At 46.9% G+C, this 18,615-nt stretch overlaps 1 protein-coding gene across 6 annotated transcripts in view; it reads left to right on the forward strand.

Moving 5' to 3' along the window:
- OSBP2 (oxysterol binding protein 2) overlaps nucleotides 1–18,615 on the forward strand; it is a gene marked incomplete at its 5' end in the record, with an annotated part of 155,634 nt that overhangs the window by 131,383 nt on the left and 5,636 nt on the right. For all 6 annotated transcript variants that reach the window (XM_080986241.1, XM_080986242.1, XM_080986243.1 and 3 more), the window contains 6 exons: nucleotides 4,718–4,963; nucleotides 6,679–6,799; nucleotides 8,247–8,350; nucleotides 10,462–10,557; nucleotides 13,188–13,375; nucleotides 15,925–16,145. In XM_080986241.1, the coding sequence (XP_080842367.1) occupies nucleotides 4,718–4,963; nucleotides 6,679–6,799; nucleotides 8,247–8,350; nucleotides 10,462–10,557; nucleotides 13,188–13,375; nucleotides 15,925–16,145 (976 nt within the window). The remainder of the gene's footprint in view (nucleotides 1–4,717; nucleotides 4,964–6,678; nucleotides 6,800–8,246; nucleotides 8,351–10,461; nucleotides 10,558–13,187; nucleotides 13,376–15,924; nucleotides 16,146–18,615) is intronic.

Below are 18,615 nucleotides of genomic sequence, written 5' to 3' on the forward strand. Positions count from 1 at the left end.
AGAAAAACATAAAAGAGAAATACACAATTCAAAAATGCACAATACATAATCCAAAAAAGAAAAAAGAACAAAAAACAAAAGACAAAAAAAGAAAAAGAACAGTTAAAAACAATATCACCTTTTCATTTCCATTTTTAAAATTACTTATTTTCTGGACCTCCTCATACCTCCCTCTTTTGTATTCCAGTTCAAATTGTTTGTCCAGCAATTTCTTTCCCACTTTTTTAATCCCAATCTTTAATCTTAATATAATATAACATTAAAATTTTACCTCTTAAAAACCAAATTTCCATTTCCTTAAACTTCTTTAATCCTAATCCTTAATCTTAGTCTATCTATAACTTTGAATCCTGTACAGCTGGAAACCACTTATTTTCAATCCAACATCACTCTAACATTCTTTAATTTTGCAGTATTTCTGTAAATAATCTTTGAATTTCTTCCAATCTTCCTCCACCGACTCTTCTCCCTGGTCACGGATTCTACCAGTCATTTCCGCCAGTTCCATATAGTCCATCAGTTTCATCTGCCATTCCTCCAGTGTGGGAAGTTCTTGTGTCTTCCAATACTTTGCAATAAGTATTCTTGCTGCTGTTGTTGCATACATAAAGAAAGTTCTATCCTTTTTTATCACCATTTGGCCGACTATGCCCAGGAGAAAGGCCTCTGGTTTCTTGGGGAAGGTATATTTGAATACCTTTTTTAATTCATTATATATCATTTCCCAGAAAGCCTTAATCTTTGGGCACGTCCACCAAAGGTGAAAAAATGTACCTTCAGTTTCTTTACATTTCCAACATTTATTATTGGGCACATGATAGATTTTTGCAAGCTTGACTGGGGTTATGTACCACCTGTATATCATTTTCATAATATTCTCTCTTAAGGCATTACATGCCGTAAATTTCATACCTGTGGTCCATAACTGTTCCCAGTCAGCGAACATAATGTTATGTCCAACGTCTTGTGCCCATTTAATCATAGCCGCCACTGTGCTAGTTTCAGGGTTGCAGCAGGGGAGAAAGAGGTTAAATTCCACCTTCATATTTGCTCCCATCCTGTTAATTTATCAGCCCCCTCCCCTGAAACACCCACTTCTCCCTTACTGGCATTTCAAGAAACCCAATTGTTAGATGCAAAGGCTCATTTAATGCTGCTTACAAGTGGTCCTATGAGGTAGCAAGCAGAGAGAGAGAGAGAGAAAAGAGAGAGAGAGAGAATGGGACCTTTGGCAACAGAAAAAGGGCTAAAGCAGTTTCACATCCCAGCCTTTTGTTTTCCCATTAGTGACAAGGCTGGTTGTGGCCACAGGAACCCAGTTGGCCGGTAGTGGCGAAGATTTGTGGCTTGTGTGGCTGAGCAAGTCCGTTCCTGTTGTGGGGAGTTGGTGGTGGGGAGAGGGAAGGTTTAAACTCTGCCTTCAAAGGCAAGAAAGCCACCTACATTCTCTGCTCAGGAGTGCCTGGACAGCTAGCCAGGGTTGGCAGCGGCCCAGCAGCACACAAGCCACTGGCAGCGCCTGCTTTTGAAACAATCAGATATGTTTAATCAGGAAGTAATTGAATGCTTGCTTGTTACATTTCCAGAGCTGCTTCCTGATTGAGCCCACGCAGGGCAGATGCTGCTGCCGATGCTCTCCGTAGCAGAGATGCTCTGGCAGTTCTTCCCCTTGCAGATTCTCATAGTCAGTATATTTATAGCCTGTATTTCTCACAAGTAAATCTGTGCCTAAAGCAGTTCTCATTAAAATAAATAAATGTCTACACAATAACAATACATAATAGGACATATGATGTTCCTGCAATGTAACACTAAAAAATTAATAATCAGCAGTTGAACCAGTGTTTCTCAAAGTAGAATCTCCAGCTGTTGTTGGACTACAGTTCCCATCATCCTTGAGCTCCTTGTAGTCCAACAACAGTCAGAGACCTGAGTTTGAGAAACACAAAGTTTAAACAGTTCATTTGACATATACATACAGCTTACCAATAGGTCAAGTCCAAGTATCCCATTAAGAAATTCATTTAGAAAGGTCCAGGGGTTGGACGGTGGGGCAAGGCAGGTGAGAAAATCTATCCCCCAATGGTCAAAATGGAATCCCCAATGCTCAACTCGGGTGCAGATATCCTTGTGCATTTTTTAAAGTTCAACACAAATGAAGCGCATTTAAATTTAATAAAGTGGGCCTTCACACCTCCTGGTTATCTCAGTCCCTGTAGGAATATTGGAAGCTGCCTTTTACTGAAGTCAGACAATTGGTCCGTCTAACTTAGGGCAGTCTGCACTGACTGGCAGTGCCTCTTTAGGCAGAGGAGATTCCCAACCCTCCCTGGGGATTGAACCTGGGACCTGCTGCATGGGAAGCAGATGCTTTTCCACTGAGCTACAGCCTTTCCCCAACACAGACAGGTATAATAATAATAATAATAATAATAATAATAATAATAATTTTTTATTTATACCCCACCCATCTGGCTGGGTTTCCCCAGCCACTCTGGGCGGCTTCCAACAAAACACCAAAATACAATAACCTATTAAACATTAAAAGCTTCCCTAAACAGGGCTGCCTTCAGATGTCTTCTAAAAGTTTGGTAGTTAGTTTTCTCTTTGACATCTGGTAGGAGGGAGTTCCACAGGGCTGGTGCTACTACCGAGAAGGCCCTCTGCCTGGTTCCCTGTAACTTGGCTTCTCGCAGCGAGGCAACCACCAGAAGGCCCTTGGCGCTGGACCCCAGTGTTCGGGCAGAACGATGGAGATGTTCGCCTCTTTCCCCCAGCGTCCCACTCTCAGTGAAGGGGATCTGCTTTAGCCTTGAGTATCTAACACCAGCATCTCCCCCTTTTGCTGCAGAGGGTCTTGCTGTTCCAAAATCTTAGGCCAGACATAGGCAAACTCGGGCCTCCAGATGTTTTGGGACTACAACTCCCATCATCCCTGGACCACTGGTCCATCTGGAGGCCTGAGTTTGCCTATGCTTGTCTTAGGCCCTTTCCTTCCCTCCCACCCCCAGTGGGTAGCAGAGAAAGAGGGGTGGGGTGGGGGGTTTGCTCACAGCAGAGCCTGGTCTTTGTACAGTGTCTCCACTCCCCCTTTGAGTCCACAGGGAGTCTTTCCCCTTCAATTACGCAGGAACGTGCCCCTGGCGAAGGACACAGAGGCCCCTTAATAGCCCTGGCCCTGCGATGTATAAATAATCCCTGCATCCAATACACACAATCCGTAAAATTGCAGCAGTGGGCCAAATGGAACGATCCGGTGGGGCCTTTAAATCAGTCATTGCCACTCCTGTGGCAGCAAAGAGATTAAAGTTCACATAGAAAAGCCACACTGGGAGAGGCTTGGAAATGTAATATCGTTTTGGCATGACGGTAAATCTTCCGCCTTCGCGGGGAGCTTTTTGTGTGGATGACAAAGGACTTCAGATACAGACACATACCACTTGCAATTATATATACATATGTATTACATGCTCCTTTATGGGTTTCCCAGCCAAGTTGCTAATCATACTCGCTCAGCTGCAGCATAACATTCACTCCCCTCCCGTTTTTTTTTTAAATAGAGAGATGCTTGCTGTTTCCCCATCCATATATCCCAGGCATAGGCAAAGTCAGTCCTCCAGATGTTTTGAGACTACAATTCCCATCATCCCTGCCCACTGGTCCTGTTAGCTGGGGATGATGGGAGTTGTAGTCCCAAAACATCTGGAGAGCTGACTTTGCCTATGCCTGATATATCCCTTCTTGCCTAATAAATAACAACAGAAGAGTCCAGTAGCAGGATCAGGCCAAGGGCCCATCTAGTCCAGCATCATCTTCCCACAGTGGCCAGCCAGGTGCCTCTTGGGAAGAAAGCCTGCAAGCAGGACTTGAGCGCAACAGCTCTCTCTCTCCCCCCATTTGCAGCCCCCAAAAGCAGAGGCAGTTTCCTCTTCGTACAGCAAAGGAGATCATCTGGAAGCCTTTGGGAGTGGTTGCTCGAGGACATTTAAACAGCTGAATAGCTCAGTCGGTAGAACATGAGCCTCGTAGTCTCAGGGTTGTGGGTTTGAGCCCCAGGTTGGGCAAAAAGATCCCTGCATTGCAGGAGGTTGGACTTGATGATCCTCATGGTCCCTTCCAACTCTACAATTCTATGGGTGGGTGGGTGTGATGGCGGATAGATTTCCACCCCTCCTGTCCCAACTTGCAAAAGTAGCCCAGACCACTCATGGGAGGCCTCTTTTTCTCACTGGCTTTCAGCAAACATCACAGGGTTTGCATTCTGCAGGGGGCGATCCAATAGAACTGGATTATAAGGTGTCTGCTCCCTTACTGCTGCGTGGAGATTTTTGAAATACTAAGTGGTATATAAAGGTAAAGGTACCCCTGCCCGTTCGGGCCAGTCTTGCCAGACTCTAGGGTTGTGCGCTCATCTCACTCTATAGGCCGGGAGCCAGCGCTGTCCGCAGACACTTCCGGGTCACGTGGCCAGCGTGACAAGCTGCATCTGGCGAGCCAGCGCAGCACACGGAACGCCGTTTACCTTCCCGCTGGTAAGCGGTCCCTATTTATCTACTTGCACCCAGGCCAGGGGTGCTTTCAAACTGCTAGGTTGGCAGGCGCTGGGACCGAAGTGGTATATAAGTGCCTTCAAATAATAATAAAAAATGAGATAGAAAGAGAGTGATTCCCTTCTCCTCCCCTTGGCTTAGCAACCAACCTCTCTGGCTTTCTGCAGGTGAACTTCAATGAGCCGCTATCCATGCTGCAGAGACTGACAGAGGACCTCGAGTACCATGAACTGCTTGACAAAGCCGTCAAGTGCGAGAGCTCCATTGAGCAGATGTGCTTTGTGGCTGCTTTCTCTGTGTCTTCCTACTCGACGACAGTCCACCGGACAGCGAAGCCATTCAATCCACTCCTGGGCGAGACCTATGAGCTGGACCGGCTAGATGAGCTGGGTTTTCGCTCTCTTTGCGAGCAGGTGAGGAAAAGGGGAGGGGAGCTGGTGTGCCGTTGTGGGGTGGGCCCACATGGGGCTTGGGCCACGGAGACCTGGGTTGACATCCTCTGCTTGGCCGTGGATGGGCCTGCCATTCTCTTCCAGCTCAGACCCAGATTACTCGCATCCGTTGTTTCATTTGTTCCTTTTTAAATGTTCAGAACTTTATTGTATACTATGTACTATACTATAGGGACACGGGTGGCGCTGTGGGTTAAACCACAGAGCCTAGGACTTGCCGATCAGAAGGTCGGCAGTTTGAATCCCCACGACGGCGGGGTGAGCTCCCGTTGCTCAGTCCCAGCTCCTGCCAACCTAGCAGTTCGAAAGCAAGTCAAAGTGCAAGTAGATAAATAGGTACCGCTCCGGCGGGAAGGTAGACGGCATTTCCGTGCGCTGCTCTGGTTCGCCAGAAGCGGCTTAGTCATGCTGGCCACATGACCCAGAAGCTGTACGCCGGCTCCCTCGGCCAATAAAGCGAGATGAGCGCCGCAACCCCAGAGTCGGTCACGACTGGACCTAATGGTCAGGGGTCCCTTGTGTACTATACTATACATAGTATATGACGAGCTTAAAAAAATGTTTAAGTATAACTTTATAAAAAATATAGAAGCTTTTCTATTAGGGATAATGGCCGCAGGTATAGCAAGAGAAGATCAGAATATATTCCTCTATGCCACAGGAGCAGCAAGGATCCTAATTGCTAAAAACTGGAAAAAAGAAATTGTGCCAACAAAAATGGAATGGCAAGACAAACTGTTAGAGTATATTGAACTGGCTAGATTAACAGAAGCAATTAGAGACCACACTAGACAAGAATTTCAAAAAGCATGGGGAAAATGCAGAGAATACTTCACAAAACAGTGCCCTAAAATTCATACCTGGACTTGTTTCAATTAATGTCTGCAGGAGACTTTGTGGATATTTAAGTTATAATTAGAAAAATATTAATAATTATTCATAAAGGAAACAGCTTATAAGAAGTAGATAAGGATGCCAGAAACAGGAAAAAGGAAGTATTTTATTTGATTGTTTGTATTGTTGTATATTATGCTTGTTGTTTGTTACGTTCATGTCTGATGGGGGTGGATTTCTGTGTTGGGGGGTGGGGGATTTGTGTTATGTTGTAAATAAAATTTCCAATAAAAATTAAAAAAAAGAAAGAAAGAACTTTATTGTATTAGTAAAATAGCAATCCAATAAGAAACAGAAAAGGGAAAAGGAAGGAAGGGAAACTTTACAGAACAAAAAAACTGAGTTCGCAGCCATAATCTCATAATACATTTAGTGTTTACAGCAGGCCTGCAACTTAACACTTATCTTTCTTACGCAACTGCAACTTTAGATGGATCGTGAATAAAGAAATAGAAAGGGAGCAGGAGACTGTTGGATACGGAGATCTTGTGAGATCTTGTAGGGCCATCCACAGGATTTTCCTTTGTGGAAACAGCTTTTGAAGCCCGATACCTTGCTTGCAGGGCTCTGGGACTGTTGCACAAGATCTCACAGGGCTCTCTGAGATCTGGGATGGTGGGAGTGGTTCCAGGGATCCTTCTGACTTCGTGCAATGTTGAGTTTGTGCACTGACCCCTGGAACATAACCCTTGCATAAGTTGTGGGCTGCTGAACTGTTTTGCCAACCACTTAGACCTAACACCATTCGGGTTTGTTTCTCCTTGGATCTCCCCTCACTCCAGGTGAGTCATCACCCTCCGGCCGCGGCCCATCATGTCTATTCCAAGCGAGGCTGGACACTGTGGCAGGAAATCACCATTGCCAGCAAGTTCCGAGGCAAATACCTCTCCATCATGCCGCTGGGTAAGCACCTGCTCCCCAGGTAGAACGTTCTGTGTCCTCAGCAGTTAATCATTCCTTGGCATAGATCACAGAATCATAGGGTTGGAAGGGACCCTGAGGATCATCTAGTCCAAGCTTCCTCAAACTCGGCCCTCCAGATGTTTTGAGACTACAATTCCCATCATCCCTGACCACTGATCCTGCTAGCTAGGGATCATGGGAGTTGTAGGCCAAAAACACCTGGAAGGCCGAGTTTGAGGACGCCTAGTCCAACCCCCTGCAATGCAGGAATATGCAGCTGTCCCTTACGGGGATTGTACCTTCAACCTTGGCGTTATCCGCACCACGCTTAGGCCCATTGTTGTTGGGGAATTCCTTGTATCTCTAAGGCAGGGTTTCCCGAACTGTTTTTGGACTACAACTTCCATCTTCCCTAGCTAGCAGGACCAGTGGTCAGGGATGGTGGGAATTGTAGTCCAAAAACAACTGGAGACCCAAGTTTGGGAAACCCTGATCTAAGAGATCTCTTCTTCTATTTAAGAGCACCAAATCAACATATATATTTTTGCCGGCAACCGACTGAATGAAGATAGCGACAGTCTGGGAGTGCCCTTAGACTGCCTTGAGGTTCTCCAAAGGCCTTTCCATGTTCATGGCTGGCAGCAATTCAGCAGGTCATGGAACTGATTCTAAACCTGACAGAGGAGTTGACAACCTCAGCAGTGGGAGTTGGCTGGTAGAGGAAGGGATGCTCTGAGCCATCTCCAAGTGCTGCATCCTCTCCCTCTAATGCTCCCAGTGATGGCTGCTAGAATCTTTGAGAAGAGCAGAAAGACCCCTTTCTAGACTGGCTTATGCTGTCATGTCAAAGTTGGAACATGTGGGAATCTGTGGGGAAGGCCCTGTGCACAGGGATGGAGCCTTTGCAATGCATGCAGAAGGTCCCAAGTTCAGGCCCTGGCATCTCCAGGTAGGGCTGGGAATGCCCTGCCCAAAACCCTGGGAAACTGCTGCCATTCAGTGGGTCCACAGATCTTGTTGGGACTTTTTTAAATTACCAAAGTCCGACCCCCCACCCCAGGAAGTGTAAATCTGGATCAAACTGGGGATAGGTGGGTGGGCTGGCATTTTGATGCCAACCATGTTATGTGGACCCTGCCCAAAAAATGTGCCTGCATGAGGATCCTATAATAAACACCCTCCCAGAAGCCCCCTTCGTCCCCTTTCCCCTGTTATGTGAATCCTGCTGCCCAGGCATGATGGAATATTTAGTCCATCTCCATGGTGGGCAGTGAGCAAGCACATGATGTTCATCAGAAATCCCACCCCTTAATGAGAGGTCTTTGAAGAGCCTGTTGCCTGGATTAGATAAGAAGTCCATCTAGCCCAGCATCCTGTTCCCACTGTGGCCTGTGGGGAGCCCGCAAGCAGGACCTAGAAGCAAGAGTGTCTCTTTTCTTCCCTGCAGGTTACATCCACTTGGAATTCCACTCCAGCGGCAACCACTACGTCTGGCAGAAGGTGACCTCCACCGTTCACAACATCATCGTGGGCAAGCTCTGGATCGACCAGGTCAGCTGAGCAAGAACTCCCCTAGCGGTCACTGTGGCGATCACACAGGGTCCCCGGACGTTTCACCGTCTATTGATCCCTGTGCCACCACTTTATTTCTCGCTGCCACCACCCAGGCCCTACCTGGTACAATACTGAGTCCAGTCAGTTTATTGGAACATAAACTTCTGTTTATTTATTGCAGTTTAACAAGCGTGTGGTTTCATAAACGGTATTAGTCCATTACAATCATGGGGTGCCTATCCAGACCTATAACTTCCGCTACCTGCTTTCACTCACTAAACCACCTCTCAGATACAGTGGTACCTCGGGTTACATACGTTTCAGGTTACATACGCTTCAGGTTACAGACGCTGTTAACCCAGAAATAGTGCTTCAGGTTAAGAACTTTGCTTCAGGATGAGAACAGAAATCGTGCTCCAGCGGCGCAGTGGCAGCAGGAGGCCCCATTAGCTAAAGTGGTGCTTCAGGTTAAGAACAGTTTCAGGTTAAGTACGGACCTCCGGAATGAATTAAGTACTTAACCTGAGGTACCACTGTATTTACTTGTCTTCCTAGCCCCTAACTGTTCCTGACTCAGCTTATTTCGCTACACTAACTCAACCTACCCACAGACTCTATCCCAATTCACTCCCACTCCAACCAACCAACCACCCAACTCCCAACGAACTGTCCCTTCGCCCCTCCCAGAGCTGATTTTATAGTCCCTCTGACTCCACCCCCTGGGTTCTGATTGGGTAGCCTGTTTAACTATTTCACCTCCAGCACTCTCCTATGTTAACGTCACAGTCACGGGTAGTGGGAATTAATGGAAGAACACAAGAAGAGCTCGCTGGATCAAGCCAATGGCCCCTTTGGTCCAGCATCCTGTTCTCACAGTGACTAACTGGATGCCCCAATGGGCAGGATTTGAGCACAAGAGCTCTCTCCCCTCCTGTGGTTTCCAGCAACTGTCAGCCAGGAGCACTGCTGACTCCAGCATAGCCATTGTGGCTGGTGCCCACTTCTCTTCCATGAATTGGTCCAGTCCTCTTTGAAAGCCATCCAACCTGGTGGCGGTCCCTGGTGCCTCCCTGCAGGAGTGAGTTCCATAGTTTTAACTATGTACTGCACCGAGAATGGAGCCCATACTAGGGACAGTGGGTGGGCCTCCTTATACATTATTGAAGGCTTCCTGTGAGTCTTCTCACACATTGTGCATTCATGTGCTCCCCTGAAGGTGCAAAGAGTGAAAGCAGCAGCACACATTTGCAGGTGAGCGACAGAACAGGTACACTCTTTGGCAAGCTGAGATAGGGCACGGTGACTCCCTTCCGACTTTACCCTCGATGGCAAGCCCAGACTCGCTGCCACCAAATGTGTGAAATGGCCCAATAGACTTCCCATCCCGCAAGACAAATACCTGTTGCATCTGAGTAATTGGCCTCTCTTACTTCTATGTAGGAATGATTAAATATTCGCGGAAGCAACCCTGTTGCAAGTTGATATATTATTGCTTTTAACTTAATAGAATTTACATGCACATCCTGTGTTTTAAACAGCTGCATTCAATCTTATTTTGGCACGTGTTTGGCGTTGCTTAAAAAAAGGCATGATTTAAAGCCCTTTTGTGGTTTAGAGTAACGTACATGGAGCTTTCAAGATACTCAGAGGTTAAGGTAAAGGTAAAGGGACCCCTGACCATTAGGTCCAGTCGTGACCGACTCTGGGGTTGTGGCGCTCATCTCGCTTTATTGGCCGCGGGAGCCGGCGTACAGCTTCCGGATCATGTGGCCAGCATGACTAAGCCCCTTTTGGCAAACCAGAGCAGCGCACGGAAATGCCATTTACCTTCCCGCCTATGTATCTACTTGCACTTTGAGGTGCTTTTGAACTGCTAGGTTGGCAGGAGCAGGGACCGGGCAGCAGGAGCTCATCCCGTCGCGGGGATTCGAACTGCCGACCTTCTGATCGGCAAGTCCTAGGCTCTGTAGTTTAACCCACAGCGCCACCCGCGTTACCTCCATATTATTTTGAAAGTCGAGAAATCTCTCCTGAATTGCTGGTGGGGTAGATATGGAAGAAATGTAAAACTAATCTCTTTGCATTTTCTTTCCTCTCTTTTTCCCTAGTCCGGTGACATAGAAATCATCAACTACAAATCAAAAGACAAATGCCAACTGAAATTCACTCCCTACAGCTATTTCTCCAGAGATGTCCCCCGAAAGGTAGGCCTCCCCCCCCCCCGAGAGATGCAGGGCTACTCTGCCTTTATACTGGGGGTGACTAACCTGTAGCCTTCTAGAATTCGTTGGACTCCAACTCCCATCATTCCCTGACCCCTGGCTGTCCTGGTTGAAGATTATGGGAGTTGGACCCTCAACAGCATCTCACAAGCCACAGGAAAGGACTTGGAATATCCACACAAGGCATGATGATGGCAGAATGTAATCTTTGTCTGAAAAACAGACAAAAAGGGGTGCATGCTCTGAACTGCACATGTGACTTCACTGAAATACAGTGGCCTTTTATAAGATTGTCAAATAACATTTCAGTGACCAGCACCCACCGAATTGACAAACAAGTTTATGGCAAGACTTGATGAACGGATCATCTGTTCTGGGAGAGAGAGAGGGGAACTTTTATGTTCAGTTAGTTGAAAATTAAATAAAAAGTTCTATTTTAAAAGGGAAAAAGAAAACCAGAGAGCATAAGTTAGTTGAAACAGGGGTAGCCAACATGGTGCCTTCTGGGTGTTGTGTTGGACTATAACTCCCATCATCTCTGACCACTGGCCCCATGCTGTTGGGATTTGATGGGAGTTGTAGTTCAGCAACATTTTGTGGGCACCACATAACGTCTGAACAAAAGCATACACATGTATTACAATAATAAAATTGAATCATCCGGTTTATAATTGCAATGGTCATTTCATGGCCAAAGACCCATCTAGTCCAAGATGCCCACAGGCTTCACCCCTATAAAGTCCTTTATGGTCATCATCAATCTTTTCTCCATATGTAACCAGAGTCCGTTGGACAGTGCTAAGTGCTAGCAGAATAGCTAAATTGCAGCTAGGAAGCTAAATCCTGTGCAATACCTACTCTCTTCTTGAAATTAAAACAATGTCCAAACACCTGTTGATCTATTCAAAAGATTTTACAGTGGTAGCTTGGTTGTCAAACTTAATCCGCTCCGGGAGTCCGTTCAACTCCCGGAACCATTCGAAAACCAAGGCTTGGCTGCAGGAGCTTCCTGTACCCAATCGGAACCCGTGGAAGCTGCATCGGATGTTCATCTTCCGAAAAACATTTGCAAACTGAAACACTCACTTCCAGGTTTGCAGCGTTCAGGAGCCAAGCCATTCAACAACCAAGGTACCACTCTACTTGCTGAACATAGAGCTAAAGAAGAATATATGCAAATTATTTACATTCACATGCTTATTCAAGCATCAGCTTAGTTTTTCTTAGTTGAAGATTACAGCTTCTTTACAGATTAAAACAAGCTGTGTCTTTCTCTCTTTCCAATACTTGCACTCAGCCTTAGGTCCATTACCCAGCTAGGCCACGCAGTTCCAACTGAGAGGTTTCCACTTTCTCCTTCTGGCAGACTTGTCCTTACTGCTTCTTTGGGAGAACATCAACTTCTGTACTTCTTTCTGTCACATTCACACAGAAACAGCATCATTCCTCTCCTGTATTGCGTTTAGAGAGAGAGTTATCTGATACAGTCTTTTCTTCAATATTCAGGGAAATGCAGCAGTCACAGTCAAGTCACTCACAAAACAAAATGGAGAATGTAATAGGATGCTGCCCATGTGGCCAAAATTAGCCAATCACACGAGAGTTACTGGGGAACGTGAATTACACACGTTCCAGAATTATACACACAGCAATGACATTCAAGCATTCCCAGTTTCGGTAAATTAAATCACTATACTTGACAATAAAAACGTAAGAGCCCAATTGCCCGTCTAGTCCTGCTTCTTCACAGTGGGCAACCAGATGCCCTCATGGGAAGCCCTGACATGAAATTCTACTCAATATTGATCCAGAGCAGATTCCAACGTATAGTTAGCAGAGTAAACACGTTGCAGGATTCCCAAAAAATAAGACCAGAGGCAATTAATATTTCATCCAGCAGAGCTTTACTGCTACTGAAGGCAACTGAGCATAATGGTCACAAATCCAATACATTCAGGATTGGCACTGTCCATAAGAAATCCAGTTGCAGCAGACTTAACTTAAACTTACAATAAATTACAATAAGATTAAAACCTTAACACTAAGCATACTATGTACAGAACACCACACAGTTGGAAAGAAAGATAAAAAAAAGTAAAACTCAGGCTCCTTCTGGCCGTATTATTATTATAGTCTGCATGACCTTGACAGAAAGAGATAACAGAACCAGTTTAAGCCAGCTGTACTCAGCTTCTCTGAAGGAATAACCCAAACATCATGAACCTTCTGCTTGTTTCTTTCACACAGAGAAGCTTCCAGAAGCCTCTTGAATTAATTAGAATAGGAACGATCTCTACACATCAGATCAATACTTTCTGTACCAAGAAATGCAAACTAACAAGCCCCACCAGCAGGATGTGGGCCTAAGAGCACTCTCACTCTAAAAAAAGCCTTCTCTAACCCAGTGCCCGCCAGATATTGCTGGATTCTAACATTAATCAGCCCTAGCCAGCTTGTCTAATGGTCAGGGATGAAGGAAGTTGTGCTTTTAAACATCAGGAGGGAACCAAGTTGAGGAAGGTTGCTCTAGACCATGAGCTGGGTGGGACGCGGCTGCTGGCGGACGTTGCGTCTCTACGGAGGGGCTTTGAATCCTCAATGTTCCTTCCTAGGTGACAGGCCTAGTCATGGATGCGGAGGGCACAAGTCACTATGTCATGTCCGGCACATGGGACGAGAAGATGGAGTGCTCCAAAATCGTGCAGAGCAGCCAAGGAAACGGCAGCTCAGAGGGCAAGGTGCCCAAAACCGTCTACCAGACGCTGTCCCCCAAGGTCCTGTGGCAGAAATACCCTCTTCCGTGAGTCTGCCCAACAGGGCTCGGGTGCCGCGGGTGTCGCCAAACCCACATGCCTGCGTATTTTAGGGGCTGGTGTAAGAATCATGTTTCCGTGGTCTGACAAACAGCAAACAATCTTGTCTCCAGATGTTTGCCTCTCCAGATGTTGCCAAACAGCATCTCCCATCAGCCCCTGCAACCAATGGCGAGGGATGATGGGAGTTGTAGTTCGGCAACACCTGGAGGACCCCAGGCTGCCCACACCTATTATGCTGAGTCAGACCATTAGTCTTGTCTCTGTCGCTGCTCCCTAATCTGGCTGATGGTGGTTCTGGGAGGTCGCTGGTAGAGGTCATCCTTTTCAAACACAGAGACCCAGAATTGAACCCTGGACCTGCTTACGTTCTGCCGCTGCAGGGCAGGGGGAGGGAGGGTGTAATAGGCGCAGAAATCCAAATGGCAGCCTGCCTGCCCTCATTTTAACTTTCCAAAGTAGCATTTATATCCCACCTCTCCTCCAAAGAGTGTGTGCCTGGGTTTTCCTCTCTGTGTTTTCCCCTCACAACAACCTTGCGAGGTAGGCACCCTTTTGGCAATTCCCCAAGAGTTCTGTGGCAGCCCCTGTGGAATTCCTTCCTGGCGAGAGTTGCTTCTTGCACATTACAGAGCTTTTGTCGTAAGCTGAAGGCCTCTTTATCCTGACCTTTGACACATACATACAAATAATATATAGGTAAAGGTAAGGGACCCCTGACCATTAGGTCCAGTCGTGGCCGACTCTGGGGTTGCGGCGCTCATCTCTCTTTATTGGCCAAGGAAGCCTGCGTACATGTGGCCAGCATGACTAAGCCGCTTTGGGCGAACCAGAACAGCGCACGCAAACGCTGTTTACCTTCCCGCCGGAGCGGTACCTATTTATCTACTTGCACTTTTTGGCGTGCTTTTGAACTGCTAGGTTGGCAGGAGCTGAGACCGAGCAACGGGAGCTCACCCCGTCGTGGGGATTCGAACCGCCGAGCTTCTGATCGGCAAGTCCCAGGCTCTGTGGCTTAACCCACAGCGCCACCCGCATCCCCCAAAGAATATATGCCCATCCTACTAGTCTGATTGCAAATTGTTTTAGCCAATTTTAAATATTGTATTTTTATAATGTTGTCACTTTCCCCCTTGGACCTCATGGCGAAGGGCCAGTAAGAAAACCAGGAAATATTAGTAAGCAGCTGTACAGGCCAAGAGGCAGTAACTGGCCCAAGGTCACCTGCCAGAGAGCTTTGTGGTTTAGTGTGTGTTTGAACCCTTGTCTCTCGCGGCCTAAGTCCCACGCCCTAAGGTACTCTAGTCACTGTTATTATTTACTAAGTATATTAGGTGGGGTTTTTGCCATGGCCACTCAAAGGGACTTAGAGTATTTTAAGCAATATAAAAATAAAAAACCATACATACAAACATGAAAACCAGCTTTAAAAAAATCTAAAATATAATCTTGTTTGTTTGCTTTTAACTACATTAAAGCATCTCGCCTGTGCAAAAATGCCATAGATAATTAAAAGCCAAGGCCTGGTGAAAAGAGAATGCTTTTGTCTGGTGCCTAAGGATATGTAGCAGTGGCGCCCGGCGAGCCTCCCTGGGGAGAGCATTCCTACAAGCAGGAAGCCACATTGAAACGGCCCGTTTTTGGGTTTCCACACTATGCTCATAACTACATTGGCATGATTGCGCACCACTGGGGCCTGATCCCTTGGGAAGTTCTTTCTGTGTCAGTTGAAGTGCAGCTGCATGTGATGGGCGCAAAAGTGTGTGGGCGCAAAAATGCCACCGCATGTTTTTATTTAATTAATTTATTTATTGAATTTATATACCGCCCTGTACCCGGAAGTCTCAGGGCAGTTCACAGAAAAGATCCCAATATATAAAATAAAAATAAAAACAATCCCCCCCCCCAAAGAGTCACATTTTTAAAAGGGCATAGGATGTCCATCAGGTCAACCATCAGGTTAAAAAGGAACATTTTTGCCTGGCGCCTAAAGGTGTCTAATGAAGGCGCCAGGCGAACTTCTCTGGGGAGAGCATTCCACAGACAGGGAGCCACTGCAGAGAAGGCCCCGTTCTGGACTTCATGAGGAGGAGGCACACAAAGAAGGGCCTCAGAATATCATCTCAGGGTAGGTTCATATGGAAAGAGGCGGTCCTTGAGGTATTGTGGTCCTGAGCCGTTTAAGGCTTTATAGATCAAAACCAGCACTTTGAATTGGTTCTGGAAACTAATCAGTAGCCAGTGCAGTCAGACCAGTATCAGTGTAATATGTTCAAACCATCTTGCTCCGGTGAGCAACCGTCTTGCTGAGTTCTGCACTAGCTGAAGTTTCTGAACCGTCTTCAGAGGCAGCCCTACATACAACGCACTGCAGTAATCTAACTTTGAAGTTACCAGAACATAGACAACAGTAGTTTGGCTATCCCTGTTATGATCTTAGCCATGGGAAGGGACTTCAGATGCCCAAACACCTAAGCCCATTCATGCAATGGACACACGCTCTTTCTTAAACCGGCCATGGGTCTTCCTCCTGCAGGGAGAACGCTGAAAACATGTACTTCTTCTCCAACCTGGCTTTGACGTTGAACGAGCCCGAAGAGAGGATAGCCCCCACGGACAGCCGCCAGAGGCCTGACCAGCGGCTCATGGAGAACGGCAAGTGGGACGAAGCCAACGCGGAGAAGCAGCGGCTGGAAGAGAAACAGCGGGCCGTGCGGCGCAAGCGGGAGGCAGAGGCGGCAGAGGCCCTGGAGGAAGGTACTGGTCAAAGGCCACATTCACGCCATACATTTAAAGCAGTACGATACCCCTTTAAATAGTCATGGCTTCCCCCAGAGAATCCTGGGAGATGTAGTTTGTTACGGGTGCAGAGAGTTCGTGAGGAGAGACTCCTAGTCCTTTCCCAGGGCATACAGTACATTATTACAGTGGTACCTTGGGTTACAGACGCTTCAGGTTACAGACTCCGCTAACCCAGAAATATTACCTCGGGTTAAGAACTTTGCTTCAGGATGAGAACAGAAATTGCGCGACGCGGCAGCAGCAGGAGGCCCCATTAGCTAAAGTGGTGCTTCAGGTTAAGAACAGTTTCAGGTTAAGAACGGACCTCCGGAACGAATTAAGTTCTTAACCAGAGGTACTACTGTGATGGATTATTATTAACGACACGTTTCCTCCACCTTTTCCTCCAAGGAGCTCAAGGTGGCTCAAGTTCTCCTCCATATGTTGTTCTTACAACAACCCTGTGATAGGTAGGTAGGTTAGGCTGAATGAGTGACTGGCCCAAAGTTACCCCCAGGGAGCTTCATGGCCGAGTGGGGATTCGAACCCTGGTCTCCCAGGTCCTAGTCCAACACTCTAACCACTACATCACCACCGGCTCTCTCTCAACCCATTCCCTCTTCCCAGGGAACTCTGGGAATTTTAGCTCCAGGCGAGGAATAAGGGTCTCCCCACAACTTTCAGCACCCTGAATTCTTCAAGGGAGAGACCTGACTGCTTGGAGGGGCATCGTGGCACTTTAAATGTATGCTGTGGTTGTGGCCAGGGAGAGTTCTGAGGCCAACGATCTGCCTGGAGGGCCCTCCTGCTAGAGCAGAGCTTTCCATGTTGGTGACACACTTTTTAGACACGCATCATTTCGCCACACTGTAATTCAGTTTTACTAGCAAACCGGGAGTTAAAACCAACCCCTTTCTAGCCCCAGAAGCAGTGTGGAGAGCATTCACATGACACGCCTACACACTAAGGCAGGCTTCCTCAACCCCGGCCCTCCAGATGTTTTGAGACTACAATTCCCATCATCCCTGACCACTGGTCCTGCTAGCTAGGGATCATGGGAGTTGTGACACAGTTTGCAAAGCTCTGTGCTAGAGCAAGCAGTCTGTCTACTCAAGATGCTGATGCTGAATTATTTTATTTTTGTTTTATTTTATTTTGTTTTAATTTATTTTATTTTCCCCGCCCATCTGACTGGGTTTCTCCAGCCACTCTGGGCTGCTTCCAGCACATATAAAAACATAATAAAACATGAAATATTAAAAAACCCTCTACCTATACAGGGCTGCATTCAGATGTTTCCTAAATGTTACATAATTACTTATCTCCTTAATATCTGATGGGAGGACATTCCACAAGGTAGGCGCTACTACTGAGAAGGCCTGCTGCCTGTAGCTTCACTTCTCGCAGGGAGGAAACCGCCAGAAGGCCCTCAGAGTTGGACCTCAGTGTCCGGGCTGAACAATGGGTGTGGAAACGCTCCTTCAGGTATACTGGGCTGAGGCCATTTAGGGCTTTAAAGGTCAGCACCAGCACTTTTAATTGTGCTTGGAAACGTACTGGGAGCCAATGTAGGTCTTTCAGGACCACTGTTATGTGGTCTCGGAGGCCACTCCCAGTCACCAGTCTAGCTGCCGCATTCTGGATTAGCTGTAGTTTCCGGATCACCTTCAAAGGTAGCCCCACATAGAGAGCATTGCAGTAGTCCAAGTGGGAGATAACCAGAGCATGCACCACTCTGGCATAACAGTGCGCAGGCATGTTCGTTGGACTACAAGTCCCATCAGCCTCAGCCATGCATCAACCGGCCATGCTGGCCAGGGCTGATGGCAGCTGGTAATCCAAAACATTTGGAGGGCACCAGGTTGGTACTAATGGAAGACCCACATAGAAACCAGCCATGGGAAAAATGGGCCACACATATAGAAAGGAATTGAGGAACCCAAGGGTTAGATTGCATCACAGGTCAATGCTCCCGAGCATGGAATGTGTGGTATGAGTCTTCATCAAGGGTTGACCTGTCTGTTGCGTCGTCATCCTCTGAAACCCTTTAGAATCCTAGTGCATTTGTGTGGCGAATGGGGAACAGCTCAGGGCCAATGAAGGTGATCGTTGAAAGATGCAGGACAGATAAAAAAAGAAAGTCATCCTTTAAGCAGCGCATAGTTGAAATTATGGAACTCCCTCCCACAGGAGGCAGTGATGGGCCCCCAACTTGGGTGCCTTTAAAAGAGGATTGGACAAATTCATGGAGGATGGGACTGTTGGTGGCTCCTAGCCAGTGCTTTTTTTCTAAAAAAATTTTTAGGGGTACTCTCATTTTGACTCAAGAAAATCACCATTTTATAGTTCAAATCAGGAAAAATAAATACAGTAAATGGACAAAAGTACGGGTGGCGCTGTGGGTTAAACCACAGAGCCTAGGACTTGCTGATCAGAAGGTCGGCAG

The sequence above is a fragment of the Podarcis pityusensis genome (assembly GCF_964106645.2).
Source record: "Podarcis pityusensis genome assembly, chromosome: 16".
NCBI classification, from domain to species: Eukaryota; Metazoa; Chordata; class Lepidosauria; order Squamata; family Lacertidae; genus Podarcis; species Podarcis pityusensis.